The sequence below is a fragment of the Pantherophis guttatus genome, chromosome 9 (genome assembly GCF_059756535.1).
Source record: "Pantherophis guttatus breed Tessera chromosome 9, ASM5975653v1, whole genome shotgun sequence".
NCBI lineage: Eukaryota > Metazoa > Chordata > Lepidosauria > Squamata > Colubridae > Pantherophis > Pantherophis guttatus.
In genome coordinates, this window is record NC_142071.1 from 16365444 (window position 1) to 16385926 (window position 20483).

Consider the following 20483-nt stretch of genomic DNA (forward strand, 5'->3'; position numbering starts at 1 on the left):
GGGGGCAGCACTGGAGCCCTTTATTGGTGGACATCTCAGTAGTACGGATTGACCAGGCTTTAGTCAAAGGATGCTGGGCAGAATACAGATAGTCCTCAATTTACAACCACAATTGAGCCTGGAATGACTGTTGTACATCATGATGGTCCTTAAGCAGGTGACTGGGCCCAATTTTATGACCTTTTTTGTGGCAGTTGTTAAATGAATGCAGCAGTTATAAAGCAAGTCCATTGTTCGCTAGAGACCATTTTTTGCTTGAAATCAAAAGTAAACGCCAGTTTCCAGCAAAAATATTGTAAATTGGGGTCACATTATTACAGGATACTGCAAACAGCTGGATTATAACTACCTTTTTGGGGGGCTCTCTCCTAATTTCAAAAAGCTGCTAAGCCACCAATGGTAAGTCAAGGACTACTTGCATGTGAGATGAAACAACAAATCATTCTGCAGGTTTTTGTCTGGGCCTGCAGTTGATTATAAAGAGGATGAGTGTTTATTTGGTGTTTGGAAATCACACTAATTGCTTTAAAGTAATTAAATATGCCAGCTTCTTCCGTGCTTGGTCCTGCACTCTGTATATCTGCCATGGCCATTGGCTCAAAAGCACGTCGCATTTTACTGGAACAGGATGTCCTTCTGCCTTTGTCCAGCTCACTTTTCACTTGAGATCTTCTCACCACTGAAGAAGAGGATGCGATGATCTGCAGGTCTCTCATAAACAGCGTCCACTTTGCGCAGAGCAGAAGGAAGTCCTCGCCAGAAACGAGGGATCACAGCTGGTTGGGGAGAAGTGAGATGCCGGCTCTGGGACAGGCGCCAGAAGTACTGATCTGCCACCAGTGCAGGAATAGAAAAAAGAAAAAGATTAATTTCCATCTCAAAGGTGACCGTCTCTCCTGGCAGGTGTTCTGGGGTGTAACATGAATAAATATGAGCCTATTGAAGGCATTCAAAAAGGATAAGGAAGAATTACAAAAAGATAATCAAAGGAATTAGAAAGACGGATGTTTGGGGCTTCTTTTAAAAAAGGCAAATAAGTGAAGGCAAGATTGAAGTTTTTAAAAAATAGGTATGGTATGGAGGAAGGGGTTTCGCCCTGCCTGTTAATACTGGAATTTCTACTCAATTAAAAAAGAGGAGGCTGACCCTGAATCTGGATCTCTTGACCATATGCCCAATAGCCCACCCCATAACAGCACTCCAGCAGCCTCTTTTGGGCACCCTGAGAGGAAGAAGCTGCTTTGTCTTCAAGGTAACTAACCTTTGAAAAAAAATGTTTCTCCTCGGATCTGAGCAACAGCATCGATGCTGGAGTTACATCGGTCAGGAAATCCTTTTCCTGGTCTGGAACAAGGATATTGGGAAAAACAACAACAACTCACACAGTGGGATTCCTAAACGCTGTGTTGGTTTCATTTGAGATGGAAAAGGAGGTGTCAGCCGTGTGAAAATACATTTTACCTCAATGTAGCAATGTGTATTGTTCTATTCTGAAGTAGATTTTGAGCGTATTCATTAAATCTCCCTCTGGTCTAGACAAACCAAGGCAGAATTCATGAATATCACATTCTCACATTATCCTTACCCCAACACTGAAACAGGCTGAGTGGCAGAAGTGATTTCTGTATCTCACCTGAATTTGACTAGTTCCCTCTTTTATTCAAAGTGCTTCGGGTTCAACAGTTTCAGACTGTGATTTAATAGTCAGGCTTGTTCCGGTATCATTAGCCAGGTTTTGACCCCATTTTTTTAACAAAATGAGAAAATATGTTTAATGATGAATTTCCTAGTTTGTTTGCCATCATGGATGGAAAAACAAAATCCTCTTTCGATGGTCAGAATACCTTACTTATATCTTGGCTTATTAAGCTGAAATGTCAAAATCAAAACAGGGTCATATGTCCATTTTATAAGTGCCTTTATGAGCTCCATGGTTAAATTGGGATTATAACCTGATTTCTTCAGTCTTAATATAATATAATATGCTATCCTGGCATTACGAAGTGGCACTGGCTTAAATATAAACTGTTTATTAGACAAAGGCTGAAATTATTGACCATCTTAACAATGATAGCAAGTTTTATCTATAAATAAGGACTTTATTGTTACCTTTTAATCTCTGCAAATTAGCCTAAAATTAACTGTAGTAAAATAAATTTGAGGCAAAGAATTGTAATGTTAGTGCATACAGTCACAGAACTGTGAAATATTTGAGATACAGGGAAAATGGTGCATACATATGTAGACCATTGTGGTTTCTAAATTATGGCTAGTTTAGGACTTAGCGTGCTGTCTAAAACCAGATAATTGTTGCTTGTTCAATAGATCATGGTCAGACAATCCAGTGCTTAGCCCGATACATGAATCTGCTCTACATCTTTCTATAGAATCTTTTACCTAACGCTGCAGAGGTGCCAAAGCTGGGATCATCCAACAGATCAGCGCAGAGGCTATCCAAAATATACCTTGATTTACCCTTCGCAAATGAACAGTATAAAGACTGTCATCTAACCTGACTGCAGGGAAATTCTGTGATAAGGAGAGAAGGCCTGGCAATGGAGTGGTTATATCATGCTTCTCTGTAGAATGAAAAACTTTACTCCCTGGTTAAAAAAGGAGAGAAACAAGGGAAATGTATTAAGGGAAATGAAGAATTTTGGTGGCAGACATTGCAGTCCAGAGAAATTTTGAAAGAAGGCCAATGCAAATTAGACTGAAGGCTATACTATTGAATTGTATCAGCCTGCTTGGTCAAACACAGACACTCACACCCCACAAACACTCAGTCCATCACTAAAAGTTGGGCTGGACCTATTTCAGAACTGATAGTGCCACGTATATAGTGACGAGCCACTGTCTGCTTGAATGTGATTCTACAGAAAATATGGGAACTTGATTGATTGACCTTACAAACAATCCTGATAATGAGTATGAATATTACTACATAACTAATTATTATATAAATCCAGAATATTAAAATAATGAATTTAAATTAAAAGTAGGCGAGGAAAACCACACAGTTCTTGTTCACTATTTCACATCTACAGATTAAAGAATGGGTTGGACATGCAAACCAATACCTTCAGAGTTAGCTATTCTAATAAGAATTTTAAAAAGGCTTTTTAAAAATTGCAATACATCTCCTTTATGTGGTCTTTATCAGAATTCTTAGATGTCAAGCCTGTTGCTGGTGGATATTAATAGGAGTTGAAGTCCATTGCATCTATTGGATCAAGTTGAGAAAGCTGATCCAAAGGGCTCAGGCAAGGTCTTAACTCAGAAGACAGAATGACAGAATTGAAAGGGACCTTGGAGGTTTTCTAGTCCAACCCCCTGCTCAAGGAGGATAACCTGTATTATTTCAGACAAATGGTGGTCCAATCTCTTCTTAAAACCTCCAGTGATGGAGCACCCACAACTTCTATAGGCAAGTCATTCCACTGATTAATTGTCCTCACTTGTTAGGAAATTTCTCCTTAGTTCTGTTCTCTCCTTGATTAGTTTCCATCCATTGCTTCTTGTTCTGCCTTCAGGTGCTTTGGAGAATAGGTTGACCCCTCCCCCCAGCAATGTTTAAGATTCCATGTTGCACTTACCATAAAGCTTCTGGATTTCAGCTTGATCTTCCATGTGCAACTGGTATTGCAAGGGGTCTCCCACCGGTCCCTGGTAATATGGGTGCATGATTGAGTGCTTGGAAGATGAATGTGCTAAGCCAAGACTGTGCCCAAACTCATGAATGGCCACAGCAAAAAGGTCGGTGCCAAAGTCATCTGTCAAACAACAAAAATCACTGGTTGAGTGATCCAGACTGAGTCTACAAAATGAGAGAAGGAATCACAAATGCACAGCACAGAATCAAAAGGACAGCAAAAATATCATCCTGTCCAATAATTTCCTACAAAGTAATATATCCAACCTTTGTTGAATCTTTTAAGGCATCTTGAGAGCTGTGAACAATGCTCAGTCCAGATTAGGAATGAAAAGTAACTATGGATAATGGCTGCCTCTTCTTAAAATGGCTCGTCTCCTACACCTGGACTTCCTTTGTTTTTCCTTGAAGACATTTCTCTTCTCATCCAAGAAGCTTCTTCAGTTCTTGGATGCTCACCCAAGAAGCTGAAGAAGCTTCTTGGATGAGAAGCGAAAGGAAAAACAAAGAAATTCCAGTTGCCTTTTGAAAAAGCACCTTTGAGACAACTTTGGTCTGGATGACTGAGAATCTCCATAGACACCCCTCTCCTACAGTTCTCAAATTTCAGCCATTAGGTACCCTAGAGCAGAGAACTGGATTTGCTCTAAAAATTGAATCTAGGTCTCCATCCTAGATTATGGGACCAGGTTGCATCAGAGGGTGAATCTTTGGATACAGGGCAACATCCCAGCCTGCTTAGTGGATGGAGGAAAAGTCAAATGGGCCAGACTAACAGAATAGTTTTGTTTTTGTTTTTTGTTTTTCAACACTGGTTTCCACCAAATGGAGGTATGTCACACATAGAAGCAAATACAATAATCAAAGAAATAAGCAGCACACATCTAACAAACCCCTACTGCCCGATCTAACCCAATCAGAAGCAGCCCCATTAAAACTGAGCAACCAATTTCTCACTCTAGTTGAAAATACTCAGACCCACAACCTCCCCCTCAAAGAAAACATGCACTTACAAAAAAGAGACATCATCAAATATCCCTTAAAAAGTCACATCAACAAATTTACCTGGGATAAGCAGAAAAGCACCCCAGACTGCACCCCTCCCCCCAAAAAAGAAAGGCAGGTGTTGGTGATAGGAGATTCTATTCTCAAAAGAGAATAACCCCACATGAAATCAGCACAAATTCTTCTTGGGTTATGGTGAAAGTCTTAAAGCATTATCCAAAAAGATGAAATAGTGGGGATAAAGCCATGATCATGGTCAGAAAGAAAAAAATCTTTCTTGGTTGAGGTAGACGTTATGGGCCCTGCTTTGGAAATTTGACAAAACAATGAAAAATCCCTATGAAAGAAGAACCACATCATAAAATGCATTAAATGCACCACATACATACAAATGCATGTATGTTGACTTTACTGTTCCTTTTTGTTTGTTTTATTTGTTTGTTTGTTTGTTTGTTTGTTTGATGGTTGCTCTACCTCTATGTCACAAGTTCAGCAAAGCCTCCTCCTCCTCAGGTTCATTGTAGCTCCTTTTGGGCATTCACTTGAACCCATAGAGAGGTCAGCATGGGGGGAGAAAAGTACATGCAGCCTTCAGGTCCCTCAGAGGGTGTACTCACATTCAAGCCAAGGCAAGTACAGTTGACCTTCAGACCATTAGATAAAAGTGGGCTAACAGGAGAAGACAAGGGAAGGATTCTATGCATGGCCGCATTCTGCATCCAATGTGAGCCTTCCATGCAGTCAGGCAAACACCTGAACAGGTTTACAGTTCTTAACTCCATTACTCCTGAAAATCAAATCACCTGGTGAGCGGAAAGTCCATTCTTCATCCCCATCAAAATGGACAGTGCCAGCCCTCTGGGGGTCTCCAGGAAAGAAAGAATGGGCCACCATCCCACCAGGTCCATCAAAAGGATAACTGTCATGGTGATCCAGCTGGAGGAATTCCACAGAGAGGTCAGCAGTGTGGCCGCCAACCTCATGAAAGGTTAATGGTATAGCTTCACTCCAAACCTTTAGGGCATAATAGATCAATACTCGCATCGTCTCTCGGCTGAGACGAGCTCTTTGGGGGTAGCTCTTCACCCTATTGGAAAAATAAAATCTGCAGGTGAAAGCAACAGGAATATCATTTGCTTTCCTAAAGCATACTAAATTTGGCTTGCTTGAAGTTTAGTTTTTTGGGGAACTGAGGATGTAGTGTCAACCTAGGACAGTGATGGTTAACCTTTTTGGTGCCAAATGCCCAAAGTGCACACACGCAAATGCACATGCAAATGCACACATGCGTGCCCAAACCCCCAAAATGCAATGCACATGCCCCCGTAGATGCGCCCCGCCCCACTCCCCTGCGCCCCGTTTTGGCTTCCAGGTTGGTGCAGGAGGCTTTCCAGGCCCAAAATGGGGGCCAAAACCAAAAAATGAGCACGCATGTGCGCACGTGCTTGTCGGGGCCACAACCTGGAAGAGGAGCTACCCAGCACATATGCATGTGCCAAGAAATGAACTTCTGGTTTCTGGCGCACTGGCCAGCTAGTCTTCTGGGTTTCTGCCATGCATGCGCACACGACGACCAGCTGGCTGGCGTGCATGCTCATGCAGAAAAACAGAAGACCATCTCTTCCAGTTTCCAGCACTGCTGCACGCAAAAAGGCCAGCTGATTGCGCCAGAAACCCGGAAGAGGAATGGGCAACGCCGCGCGTACCAGGTAACATGGCTCCATGTGCCACTTTGGGCACACCTAGGTCCGTTCACCATCATGGATGTAGGACATTTGCTTCATTTATGGTGAAAGGCATTCTGCAAATCCATGAAACTGGTTCCCTCAAGAACCTTTTAATCATGCTGTGCCACTCTGATGAAGTAGTCAAAATATTGAATTGGATCCTAAACCAGGTTTAATGAAACACAATTCCTGGTTTCACATAACACACTACACCCAAAACAAATAGACTTTATAATGGCTTAAAAAGATGCCCAGATTCACTTAGCTGGCAAAATCCATTGCTAGATTCGTCTAACGACAATAAACCAGAAGCTACCCGTTTCCATGTTAGCCTAGTTGTCTGAACTCTGGCACTGAACAACGGAGTTTGCACAAGGTACAATTTTTTTCTTGATCTAATTTCCCACCAAGTTAGTGTTGCTCAACCTTGGCAATTTTAAGATGGGTGGACTTCAACTCCAGTATGCTGACTGGGGAATGCTGGGAGTTGGAGTCCAGCCTTCTTAATGTTGCCAAGGTTGAGAAACATTGCATTAAGAGTACATGTGTATACCTACTTCCAGGAGATGTTTCTTTTAGTCAAAACTGAACCAGCACTGCGCCTCTCCCAACTTTTTCTCCTTTGCCATCTCTTCTTCCTTGCACTCTCTTTTAAAGAAAACTCTGGGGGGATAATATCAGGCAAGGCACAGCGAGGCATCCGGATCAAACTCAGTGTGGCATCATCTGCAAAAATTTAAGGGAGGAGAAAGAAAAAACCTCAGAAAAATTTAAACTTTCAGTCCTTGCCCTTTCTCTTTCAACTTGCTTTGCCTCAATTTCTTGGAAACAAGCAATTTTGTGGCCAGTTTTATTAGCAGAAAGGCTTAAACCTAAATCTCTGATGGCATCAAAGGGTCCTTTGACCTGAAATGCACTGATTCTGCAGAGTTGTCTCCAACTTGAGATGGGTGTCATATAAATTTAATTAATAATAAATCAATACATTCTGAAAACAGTATATGAAACATGAACCCTGGTCCTAGCCGAGACATTTAATACTACACCCCATGGAGTCACAGCTAGCAAAGATATATATTTCCTAACAGACTAAAGTAGATAAATTTATCCTGATAGTTTTCCTCACTTTATTTCATTTTAGAATCCAGTGTGGAAAACCAACTGTAATTTTGTCTAGAAGTATAAATTCAGTACTCCTTCTTCACTGAAGATATTCAAGAAGTGGACTGTCCTCTCTCATTTATGGATTGAGAGAGATATCCATTGCAAAACCATGGATCCCCAAGGAGAACAAGCAAGATACTAACATCTCACAGTTTTATTATACCTAGAATCCCAGTTTCTGCAATGCCAGCAAAACGTTGCATCTCACGAAGGGCTGTTGTCACGGCTTCCCAGGTTTGTAGTTGGCCTGTAGTAGGATCAGCTGGTGGAAGGTATCCATAATGTATTAACCACTCCTAAACAAAGAGGATCAATAGAAAACATGAGGTACTCTAGTCCTTACCTTTCCTCCTGAGAATTATAAATTTCTTAAACTGGGCCTCTCTAAACTAATTTGCTCCTGTTTTATACTGCTTCTTTGCCTACGTAGAAGAAAAACCACTAAATTCATTAGGGCCAATTTTCAACTACCCAGCTACAAAATTGCAGATTCTGCATTTTGCCAAAGCCCTTGAAAGATTCAGCCAGATTTTTGGAATGCTTTTCTGTACCAAGTTGCTGATTTTTCATTTCTTAGAGTTTCCATTTAATTTGTGAAATGCCAGGTTTATCAAACAACTGGGCTTTTAATTTGTTTTTTAGATGCTCTCAGGGAAGAAAAATCTCATTACTTTTCATGAAAGCCAACTCTCTAACTCTCAATCTCAATTTTCAATCTTAAGAGAGATGGACTTCGAGGACTTCCGGTTTGCTGCTGGCCGCCGCCAGATGTTCCTTCGGGATCGTCAGCTTCCATTGCCTGTTAGAGCCGCCTTCACAGCAGAATGGCGGCTCGAAAAAACTCCGTTTCCATGAGGAAACGGAGATAGAGCCGGCAGGGGTGGGTAGAACTCTCTGCATAGTCCCAAAAGTTTTTCTTTTACTTTTGGGACGGAGCGGATGAGATGCCCCATATCCCCAGCCGCTGCTCCGGGCTTTGGGAGACCTCTGCTAATGCAGAGCCAGGCGTCAAAAGCAAGCCTGCGAATTTAACAGATTATTCAAAGAAAATGTGAGCTGGACCTGTAATACTGAATCGCAAGTATTTTACTTATTTTTCAAAAAAACTACTTAAGAGAGAAGAGGAAAGGAAAGGGGGGGGGAAAGCTTTTTAAAATGGCGTCTGCCGCGGCTGGAGAAGAGGCTGAAAGGGAAAGTCCTTCCGTTTTCTATTACTACAATGTAGCGGAATAAATACCACTGGCTACATTTGCAGACAAAACTTCGCTCCTGTGTTTTTTTCTCTCTTTTTTCTCCCTGGAGACTTGACATTGTTCTTGATTGGAAAGAAGTCTTTTTTCTTGTTTTTTTTTTCTTTTAACAAAGCTTGCCTGGGCGGAAACATGGCACTGAGACTTATAAAGTCAGACAAACAAGTAGTGGGGGGGGATTCCCCCACTAACAATTTAAAGGAACAAGTTTTAACTCTCCAGTCTCAGAAACCTGATTTCAATATAATAGAATTTCTCTTGGAGGAGATTGAAAGAGGGATGAGATTGTGAATCAGCATCTTGAAAAATTTAAGCAGGAAATTAAAGAAATGGTGAAATCTAAGTTTGATTTTTTGGAGCGAAAAATTTTAAAAGTGGTTAATGGTTTTTCAGAATTTATGATACAGTTGGATACAAATATTAATTTACTAGAGTCTAAAATGGAAGAAACTCAAGATAAATTGGACAATAGAATCCAAAAAATTGAAAATGATTTGATAAACACTCAGAATAATAGCTCAGAAGAAAAACCTAAAATGGAGGCTGATCAAAAGTCTGGTAACGTAGAAAATCTGCAACAGAGGATTGAAAGAGAAGTTCTAATGGTACAATATAATTTTACAGAATATGCGATAAGACTGAGAGGTTTGCAGGAAAATAACAGAGATGATTTAAGGAAAATATCTTCTGAAATTCTAGCTGGGATTTTAAAGGTTCAACCTGAGGACGTGTTTTGTAGGATTGATAGAGTTTACAGAATAAATTCCTGGATTGCCAAGCAAAGGCAACTGCCTAGAGATGTGGTGATTTATTTTACAGATAAAGAAATTAGGAATAATATTGTGCAAAATTCCTTCAATTCTAATTTGCAATTGTATGGAAGAAAGATTTGGATTTACAAAGAACTCCCACCTAAGATATTAACGGAAAGGAAGAAATTTGGTTTTCTGGTGGCTGAGTTAAAAAAGAGAAATATCCCATTTAGGTGGGACGCCTCAGTTGGTATCATATTGAGATATCAAGGAGAAAGATACCAGCTAAATACTGTTGAAAGAGCAGAAGAATTTTATCAAAATAGGTTGAAAATGAACTTAACATCTTCAGGTATAATACAGGATAAGCAGAAGGAGCTGGAAATAAAGGGAAAATATCGAATTACAGAGACTGTACCAGATAAATTGCCTTTGGATTTTTCGGATACCCCAGCTGGATTATCTACAAATTTGAGAGAAGTGGCATCTGACTTTAACGTGATGACTTATCAAGTCAAGGACAAGCATGGAAACCAATTAGGGGATATACAAGGGATAAAAAAGAAACATGAGACACAAAAACAAAACCAACAAGACCAATCTACAAAGCAGAATGAAAACCGATTAGTTGATACACAATCTGTAGAAAGGAAACCAGGATCGAAATCAAACCCACAAAAAGAAAAGAAAAAAAAGAAATAGGTTGCATCAAAATAGAAATTTCTAAATCAAGCAACAGTGAAGCCAGTGACTTTAAAAAATGAATGAGTATGTGAAAATATAGAGGAGGCGACGTATTGGTCAATATTATCCTGAGGATAGTGACAGATCTCTGCATTGCCGTAATCTTGGGATGTGAAAAGAGCCTTAAACTGATGGATTTGAATTATCCACTTTGGAATTCCTTTTTTGTGCTGATAAATATATTATAATTATCTTGAATCATAAGGCAAGAGAATTATGCTGGGGCAAGCAGAAGATCAGGTTGTTACCCACTACGATGATGGGAATCAATAATCCTGATGAAAGCCACAATTATTACTATATGGAATATAATTATAATGTCACTCGGGTAGTTGTTTTTACTTTTATACATATAAGAGGATATTTACTACTGATGGGGGCGGATATGATTGAAGATTTTGAATAAACTGTTGCATCAGCAAGCTATGTTATCCTATTATGGATGATGGTCCTAACAATCCAGTGGAAAGACTTTCAAGAAGATATTATATGGACTATAAATTTAAAGTCATTGTCTTTTCCTTTTTATTTAGATATAATGGAATATATATACATATATTTTTAAGTAGCGTGGGCAGTGAATCAAAGATATTAAGAATTGTTGTGTATGGTAATTTTGCAGGACAGTGGGTGAATAAGCTAGGTTGCAGATTGATTAGTTTAAGAAAAGGGATTTTTAAGTGATGTATTTAGGGGAGTGGAGGAAATGGATAGAGTGGAATAAATGTTAAATTAGATTTTATGGGGAAGGCCGCTTTGAAATGTTATAGTAATACATACAGAAGATTAAATGTTAAAGTAGGATTTATTGTATAGTTTTAAAGCGGAAGGTGGTTTTGATTTGATTTGTTGTAATAATATATAGATATAAGTTTGGGAGAAGAAAAAAAAGGGCAGATTATTGCCAAATTGGGAGTTATAATACTATGTTGCAATATTTTCAGGATCAGACTCAATAAAGATAATAGGAGTTAGAGCTTTAAATATATTTCTTTTTAATTATGATAGGCATTCTATATTCACTGAATATTCAAGGTAGAAGCGACGAGAATGGTGAGGGTGGCTCCTTATATATACAAGGGGTGGAGCTAGGAATGGGAGTGGTAAGTTATGAATACATTAAAGTCCAAAGAATAAGTTAACCTCTGATGTTCCATATATACATTATTTACACATTGGAGAATAAGGCATTTACATCTGACAAATCCCCCTCTAAATGCCGGTTCGTTACACAACACCAATTACATTCTGATTCAGGACAATATAATACATATAATTTAGAAGTTAAATATTTGTGTTGTTTAGAAGGTAAGGGTTTTGTTAATATGTCAGCTAATTGTTCAGAAGTATCGCAATGTATTGCTTTAATGAATCCGTCTTGAGACAGTTGTCTCACATGCTTAAACTTTATATCAATATGCCTGGACCTTTGTCCAATTGCATCGGATCTGGATATTTCAATGGCCGCTTTATTGTCTTCATGCATAATAAATGGTAAAGTGGGTTTCTTCCAAACATCAGTGATCAGATCGTTGAACCATACAAGGTTATTTGCAGCCTTGGACAAACAAACATATTCCGCTTCTGTAGTAGAAGTGGCTACTAGTTCTTGTTTACCAGTATACCAGTAAACTGGACAATCATTCAATAGAAAAACATAACCAGAAGTACTCTTTCTGCATGATGTATCACCAGCCCAATCTGCATCAGCATAACAAGTAATTTTTGGTTCTCTGTCATTATTGGGTTCCAACATTAAACAAAAATCTAATGTACCTTTCAGATATCTTAGAATTCTTTTGACAGCTTCCCAATGATACAAGGTTGGTTTACTAACATATCTTGACAATAGATTGAGAGGTAATGCAATATCTGGCCTAGTCCAATTAGATATATAAAGGAGTGAACCTATAACTGATCTGTAAAATGTGTTGTCTTTAAACTCAGGGGAAGATTCATCAGTGTTTCTAAGAAAATCAGTTTGCATAGGGGTGTCACAGGTTTTGGCATTATTTAAGTTACATTTGTTTAGGAGTTCGATGATTTTATCTTTCTGTGTAAGTTTGAATCCCCTTTTAGTTTTGTTAATTTGCACACCAAGGTATTTATTCACTTTACCCAGAGATTTCAGTGAGAAGTGTTCATTTAACTTATTTACAAAGATTTCCCTGCTCTCTTTATGCTTTCCAATGTATAAAATATCGTCCACGTAAATTAATACAAATTCAATATGATCATTACTCTTTTTTACAAAGAAACAGTTATCAGCAGTGGTGGCGTTGAAATTCATGGTCTTAAGTACTTTTACCAAGCAATCGTACCATCTTTTGCCGGATTGCTTTAATCCGTACAGACTCTTATTTAATAACCAAATTTCGTTCTTATTAGTGTATTGACTGTGTGGTGCTCTTACATATATTTCCTTATCTAATTTTGCATGTAAGTATGCGGTCTGTATGTCATATTGGAATACGTCCAGATTGAGTGCAGATGCTACTACAAGGGCTGTTTTGACACTCTCTGTTCTCACTGTGGGTGAATATGTATCAGTATAGTCTTCTGGATATTTTTGTGCATAGCCTTGTGCAACTAGTCTAGCCTTGTATAAGGTATTGCCTCCTTCTAAGTTCTTAATTTTATAAATCCACCTGGTACCTATAATTGTTTTATCCTTAGGTGCGATCGCAGGTGTGAATACATTTAATCCTTGTAAACTTTCCATCTCTTTTTCCATAGCTAGTTCCCATTTTTCTCTTTCTTCATGTGGAAGTTTCAATACTTCTTCATATGTATTAGGTGTTATTTGTTCTCCATTCATATGCATTACGTAATCTTTGTATTTATTTGGTATTTGGTTTCTATTGTTTCTAATAGTTCTTTCAGGCTTGCTATGGTTATCATGCAAATATCTAGCTTCCTTTTTTGTTAATGTGTCTGTCTTTATTTTATGCTGACTATTAGTCCAAGTTTTGGTTTTGTTCTTACTTTTGTTAATATTTTGATTTTCTGTTGTTCCTTCCTCGCAAGATATCGTATCTTTACATTTATTAGGAAATATTTCATTAAGGTGCAATTTTGACCAATTGGCCTGTTCATGGAACACAGCTGTTCTGGATACTATAAATTTGTTATTACTATCAATAAATCTGTACCCTTTGGTTCCAGTTTCGTATCCCATGAATCTTAATCTCCTGGATACGTTTTCTCCCTTTCTCCTCAATTGTTTAGGTATGTGTACGTCTGCAGTGACTCCAAATATGTGCATGTGTGATAATTTGGGTTTTCTATTGTACATCACCTCATATGGTGTCTTATTCACAATACTGGACCAGGTTCTATTTTGAGTGTAATTCGAATAATGTAATGCCTCTGACCAAAATTGTTTGCCTAAACCAGCATCCTCTAATGTGCACCTAATCATGGTTTGTAGTGTGGAATTTTTCCTCTCTGCAACTCCATTTTGAAATGCAGAAAAAGGACTGGACGTGAAATGTAACATTCCTCTATCCTTTAACCATTGGGAGAATTCTTTAGACATGAATTCACATCCCCTATCTGTCATAATTTGCTTTATTCTGATATTATGTTGTGTTTCTATACGTTTGTAGAATTCCTTAAATTTCTGAAATGTTTCATCCTTGTGCTTTAATGTGTAAACAAAACCATATCGGCTGTAGTCATCCACTATTGTTAGGAAGTAACGTTTTCTATAGGTAATTGAGGGACTTAATGGGCCAACTAAGTCCATATGTACCAAATCAAAAATATTGTTAGTTGATCTGTTAGATTTTTTTGGTCTGGGACTGGTTTTTAGTTTGGTGGATTTACATACTGAGCATTCCAAATAATTTTCACAATTTTTTATTTTGATACCTTCTGCGTGTTCAGTCATTTTTTGTACTACAGGAAAGCTTGCATGTCCTAACTTCCTGTGTAAGATGTGAGCACACTCATCATGAATTGGTTTACCTATTTTTGGTTTCTTTTCCTTGTATGTATTTTTGTGATCATGATTTATTCTACACTCATCATTGTCATTGTTACTGACATTTTCATCATCTGCTTCAATACAATCTTCCATATTTGAATCAATGTTATGTAAACATCTTTCTTTAGTTATCAGATAAGGTAGACCTCCTTTTATCATTACAGTACCTACATTTGTTTTGTTCTTTTCTATAGTTGCCTTCCCCTTTGAGAAAACTATATTGATATCAGATTCTCTGCTTAATTTTATGGCACTTAGTATGTTGTGAGGTATTTCTGGGATTAATAATACCCCCTCTATTTTCCCTAGACCAGGCAAGGTCACATTTCCTTTGCCTAGTACTTGAACCTTTTCTTGATTAGCTACCTTTATCACAAACTTATCTTCTATAAATGAAGATAATATACTTTTGTTGTTGGTGGTGTGATTTGTAGCACCAGAATCAATAAGCCAATTGTTATTCTCATCCTGTTGTGTTCTGGTGCTGTCTTGTTTATTTAGCCCATTCAGTGACCCAGATTTCCTCTCTTTTGAATTTTCTCTACCCCCTCTACCTTCTTTGTAATTTGGTGGACTTCTATATTTGTATCTATCTGTGGAAGATTGTCTGTAATTATATTTGCTCCTATATTCTGGTCTATGTCTCTCTCTTGAGACTTTGGGGCAGTCTCTTCTACTATGTTCCCTGGATCCACAATTGTAGCATCTAAAGGCCTCATTATGTTTATCTTGAAAGACTACTTTCCTAAAAGGTTTGTGGTCTGTTTGGTTACTGGATCGATTTTTTCTTGAATTGTCTTCTGCTATCAATTTGTTAGATAGACTTTCTATGGATAAATATCCCAAATTAATGGTATCTAAGTGTGACATAAAGCTATCCCATGATGGATCAAGTGAATTGATAATAACACTTTTCATTGTTTGATCTGAAATCACTTCCCCCCTCAATTGTAGCTCAGCTCTTATTTTGTTTAGATTTATCAAATGCTCACTTATAGAAACCCCTGGTTTTACTCTAGAGGAAAAGAAATCCTTAGATATTCTTGTGGTTGTAGCTACGCTATCGCTGTGAAATAGATTAAACATGCATTGAATTATTTCTGATACAGTTAGGTTTGGTTTGATGCTATGATACATTGCAGGAGACACGCTAGATATTATTATGAAAAATGCTCTATGATGTAAACAATCTATTTTTAAAGTCCAAGGTCTTCTTGGAGGGCTAGTTATAAAGAATAGTAAATTTTCTTTCATGAAAATAACCTGAAGCTGTTGGTACCACTCTTGTAAATTAATGCCATCAATTCTAAGTTTTGGGAAGTCACTGGGTAAGTTACCTACATTATTCTGTCCATTACTTACAACCTGGGGCAGTCCGTGATCTCTCAAGTGCAGGAAATTACAGAACGGCATTGGGATGCTTGCAATGAGTCTGCGCGGTTCTCTGGCCAGTTCAAGTCCTTCTGGGTCGTCTACGTAGCTTCGCACATGCGCGTTGCTTATTTCTTCTTTGGTGGCGTCGTGGAAGGTTCTCTCCCTTTCAGCTCTCTCGATCCGCTCCTCCTCAGATGAGTCGGTCTCTGGCTCGGTTTTTGGGGTTCTGGTGGTGGCGACGGTTCTTTTCTTCTTTTTGTGTGCGTTGGTATTCGATCTTGTCTGTGGTGTAGGGCGAAATCGGCATGGCTCTCTGGGCTCGGGCGTCGTCGCTTTCGAAGTCAGGATGGGAGCGTGCAGGTCTTGAGTCGCCGGTTTGATTTCTTGCTTCTTCGTAGATGTCTTGGTAATTTTCAGTCTTGGCCCAAAAGCAGCAAAGAGCGTTTTCATTGCTGATTTTATTTGAGATTTTGTTAAATCGTCTTCACTTTCTGATTTTGGATCATCTGAAGAGTTTGAGACTTCTTTCTCACTTTCTTCGTCTGATAGTGTTTTTCGCGCCAGAAATTTTGAACTGAGCGTTTTGATTGGCTCTGCTCCATTCTCTTTTGAAGTTCGTTGAAACCAAGATGGCTGCCATTCAAAATTTCGCGCGGGATCACATCTTTTCTTTTTAACAACTATTTTCTCAGTAGTCATCTCACTTACGGTTTTTTGATCTTTGGATTTTTCTTTAATGACGTTTTTCTCTCTCGCTGCTCCGCTGTTCTTCAGCATCTCCTGGAGGTCCGCGATGAGACTTTCATCATTCTTTTGGCTTTTTAGTATCTTTAATATCTCCGACCTGAGTTCGTTATTTTCTATTTCGATTTCTTTCTGGTCATTATTTTCACTCATTAGTTCTTCTTCTTCAGTGGTGTATTCTTCGGATTCTCTCGAAATCGCATTGGTGGATTCGTTGATCATCTCTTGATCAGTTTCTATTTCTTTGCTGTAGGCCCTGGTGTTGGGCCTATCTTTCTTGGACATTTTTAGTTACTTATTGAGTCAATTAACCATCCTCTGCTACCAGCTTGTTGCAATATTTTCAGGATCAGACTCAATAAAGATAATAGGAGTTAGAGCTTTAAATATATTTCTTTTTAATTATGATAGGCATTCTATATTCACTGAATATTCAAGGTAGAAGCGACGAGAATGGTGAGGGTGGCTCCTTATATATACAAGGGGTGGAGCTAGGAATGGGAGTGGTAAGTTATGAATACATTAAAGTCCAAAGAATAAGTTAACCTCTGATGTTCCATATATACATTATTTACACATTGGAGAATAAGGCATTTACATCTGACATACTATTATGCTAAATTAGAAGTTATTTTACAATGTTATAGTATAATGTCTTTTTTTTTTTTCTTGAAATGTATGGATAAAGGGGGATGTTATAATATTAATAATATTTTTAGTAAGTAAAGGTCAGTATTTAGAGGAGGGAGTAAGTAATCTGTTATGAATTAGGTTTTTTGTTACGAAGAAGTCACAGGGGGGGATGGGTGGGGAGGGGGGGTTAGGGAGGGGGAGGGGGAGGGAAAAAAAGGGGGGGGGAATTTGTATTTGAAAACTTTTTCAATAAAAAAAAAAAGAGAGAGAGATGGACTTCAGTTTCCAGAATTTCTAGAATTCCCCAGAAAGTCTGTTGTTCAGGGAATTCTGGGAGTTGAAGTCCGTATTTAAAGTTGCTGAGGTTGAGAAACACTCTAATCAATGTCCTCAAACCACCTGGAGAAGAGATGCAGCACAGAACCAGCTTGGCTTTCTCCACTTTGTTGGAGAACCCATTTTCTTAGAACAGGTTTTCTCAACCTTGACAACTTAAAAATGTATGGACTTCGACTCCTGCAGCTGGATGGGGAATGCTGGGAGTTGAAGTCCACACATCTTAAAGTTGCCAAGATTGCGAAAACCCCTCTTAGATGTCACAACTCCCCAGTTTTCAGTCGCTTCAGGTTTGACTTACAATGACTTCTCCAGTCTCATTGGTGGGCATGGGAGCAGGATTGAGGCAGGATGAGGAAGATGGCAGCAACAGAAAGAAGAGAAGCCAGTGTAGAGAGATGGCAGGTGGCTTCGTTCTTTGCTTTTCCTCCAGGTGCTGTTGTTGAGGCTGTCTGTGATATTTCTTAGGAAAACAGACTTTTCCAGCCTCCATCCAGGTGCTGCTCACTGTTTTGGTGTGTTCACCACCTTTTCCAATTCTGGACCGGGAAAAAAAAGGATTCCTTTTTTCCCTGCAACCCAGCTAAACTGGTTTATTTTATCTGAAAAAAAAAACAAATGTAATCAACTCCAGTTGCAGAATGAGATCAAGGAAGGTTTGTTCCATGAATTGTTTTTTTTGTGTGTGTGTGTGTTTGACCTAAACCATCTATCATATCATACCATTGAAGAAATGGCAAAAATAAGTAAGAACCTTCCTAACTAATTATTTGACAAATATATGAGGTTTGATTAGATCTTCCTAGCAAGATCTGTTTTGAAACTCATCCCTACTAACATTTACTTCTTCTATTTTATCTAAGGAATTCAGCACAGCAGAGATAGCAGGCCAGCGGTGTAGTGGTTAAGGCGCTGCCCTAGAAACCAGAAGATGGTGAGTTCTAGTCCCGCCTTAGGCATGAAAGATGGCTGGATGACTTTGGGCCAATCACTGTCCACCATTTTGACTTTGTTGACCCCACTCTGCAGACCCTTCTGCAGAACTTCAAGAAGCTCTTTCAATATGAGCACATTTAAGTTCTAGCGGGTTGGTTACCTATGACTAAGGTGGCAGGGAAATGCTTGTCAGCAAAACAAATGACAGGAAACAGGTAATCTGAAAGAAAGAAAAATGGCTGAAGTGCAAGGACATTTACTTGTATGTTTACTTTACCAGCTTGTTGTGGAAGAAGGAATTCAGAACCATCCCTTCAGGGCAGACAGAATCAGTTTATTTATTTATTGCAATAAAGGATCAGACTTGGTATCGCTACCACAAGAAGTCTGACCGCCCTATGATTTTCAGCTCAAAGCCTTTATACAGTTTCAAACAAAGGATTCTGTGAAGTCAGCAATTTCTTATTATCACAGACATATGTTACACAAAATGACATACCTTAATTACTGAGCTTGTTACTATCTTTGCAAAACAGTTATAATTCTTCTTAGAAGTTACTGAAGCATAGATTCAAATTATCTTCTTGTTGAAACAATAATATGGACATCTTGTCTCTCTGACCTTCAAAATGTAAATCAACAGACTGTCTTTATCTGTGACAACTGAGGGGCAACTGAGGGGCCTCTCCTCACTGGTTCTACATCAAAGAAGGAATGTGTCTGCCTTTTATTTCAACTGGATACATTTGCAAACACAATTTCTCTTCTACAATACTATGAACAAAGAGGGCCCTTCAGTGATCATCTAGCTGGACCCGCTTTTACTTTATTTATTACTTTATTTATTACTTTACTACTTTAAGCTAGCCAATGCTTGGCATACTATCCAGCACAAGGATTGTTGGCACTTTTTGACTGAAAACATTGCTGCTGGAAAACACAAATAGATAAAAATGTAACTGCTGTTTTACAATGGAAAACACAGATGCATCTAAGGAAGAGTGCTCTGGTGAACCCATGGCTTTTAGCATGTATGGTGGAGCATGAGTGCCACATGATTTCAAGACAACGGCATCCAGTTTGTGCCCTCTCCGTGACTAGCACACCTTTGTATACTCCACTCAGAGTCATTATCCAATGCAGAAGCAGGCAAAGTGAAACTAGAGGCGCCGATATGCCACGGATGCTTCTCTTGAGTTCAACTCTGCTTATATTTCTTTATAGATTCTTTCAGTCGAAAACGTGCTGCTCCATAAGCAATCTTAAAAAAATACAAAAGAGACAAAGCCTAGAGCTTTGTTTTGCTCAGTCACCCAGAAGGAAAAATCAACCCAGAAAGGGAAGTTATAATAGCTGAAAGAATTCTGTGGGGTGAGACCTAGAGAGCCATCTCTTTAGCCTGACTTTTGGTAGATGGCTAACTTACAACAGGAATATCTATGGGATGGGGGCGGGAGTGAGATGCCCAGCTTAAGCATTAACGGGCCTGGTAGTTCAGCAGACTAAAAGCATTGTGATTAACACCAGCTGTCTGCAATTACTGTAAGTTCGAATCTCACCAGGCTCAAGGTTGACTCAGCCTTCCATCCTTGCTAAGGTAGGTTAAATGAGGACCCAGTTTGTGGGGGCAATAAGCTGACTTTGTATAAATATACAAAAGTATGAAGGCTATTGCTTAACGCATTGTAAGCCACCCTGAGTCTCCGGAGAAAGGCAGCATATAAATCGAACCAATAAATAAATAAAAGTGCTTTTCCAAGAGGACGGCAACAGGACTTTCTTGGGGTTTTCTTTGAAAACGTTTCACTTTCATCCAAGAAGCTTCTTCAGTTGAACAGAGAAGGGAGGGGGAGGGAGGAACGGAGGGTTAGTAAAGGAAGGAGGGAAGGAACGAACTTTGGGAATCGCTGGCAGTTTTGACCCTTTGGATCCATCTGCAGCCAGATATCTTCCAATTCATTTGGAAGATTTTCTGCTTGTTCAAAAGTGGCACTGGCTAGAGATCAGGAGGTCTTCCCCCAGGAAACAGTGGAGGATTCTGTTTTACTTCATTCTGATGTTTCTCTGATTAGCTCTTGCCCTGATAGCTTTATGCTACATCTGAGCCCAATCCATCAACGTTTGTCAGAAACAAGGCAAGGCTTGATTTTAAATTCATATGGAGGGGGGTCTTACAGA

General features: G+C 38.9%; 1 protein-coding gene across 3 annotated transcripts in view; it reads right to left on the reverse strand.

Annotated features, from left to right (window-relative positions):
• The window catches only part of LOC117677055 (matrix metalloproteinase-17-like), a 28785-nt gene that overhangs the window by 6137 nt on the left and 2165 nt on the right, over positions 1–20483 (reverse strand). The window contains exons 2-9 of one of the 3 annotated variants that reach the window (XM_087875585.1): positions 17671–17908; positions 7712–7844; positions 6942–7110; positions 5461–5744; positions 3597–3773; positions 2513–2603; positions 1262–1344; positions 678–830 (exon numbers count right to left, since the gene is read on the reverse strand). In XM_087875585.1, the coding sequence (XP_087731711.1) occupies positions 678–830; positions 1262–1344; positions 2513–2603; positions 3597–3773; positions 5461–5744; positions 6942–7110; positions 7712–7844; positions 17671–17908 (1328 nt within the window). Of the gene's footprint in view, positions 1–677; positions 831–1261; positions 1345–2512; positions 2604–3596; positions 3774–5460; positions 5763–6941; positions 7111–7711; positions 7845–17670; positions 17933–20483 lie in introns of those variants that run through there. The other 2 variants (XM_034436966.3, XM_034436964.3) reach the window with 2 other exon arrangements.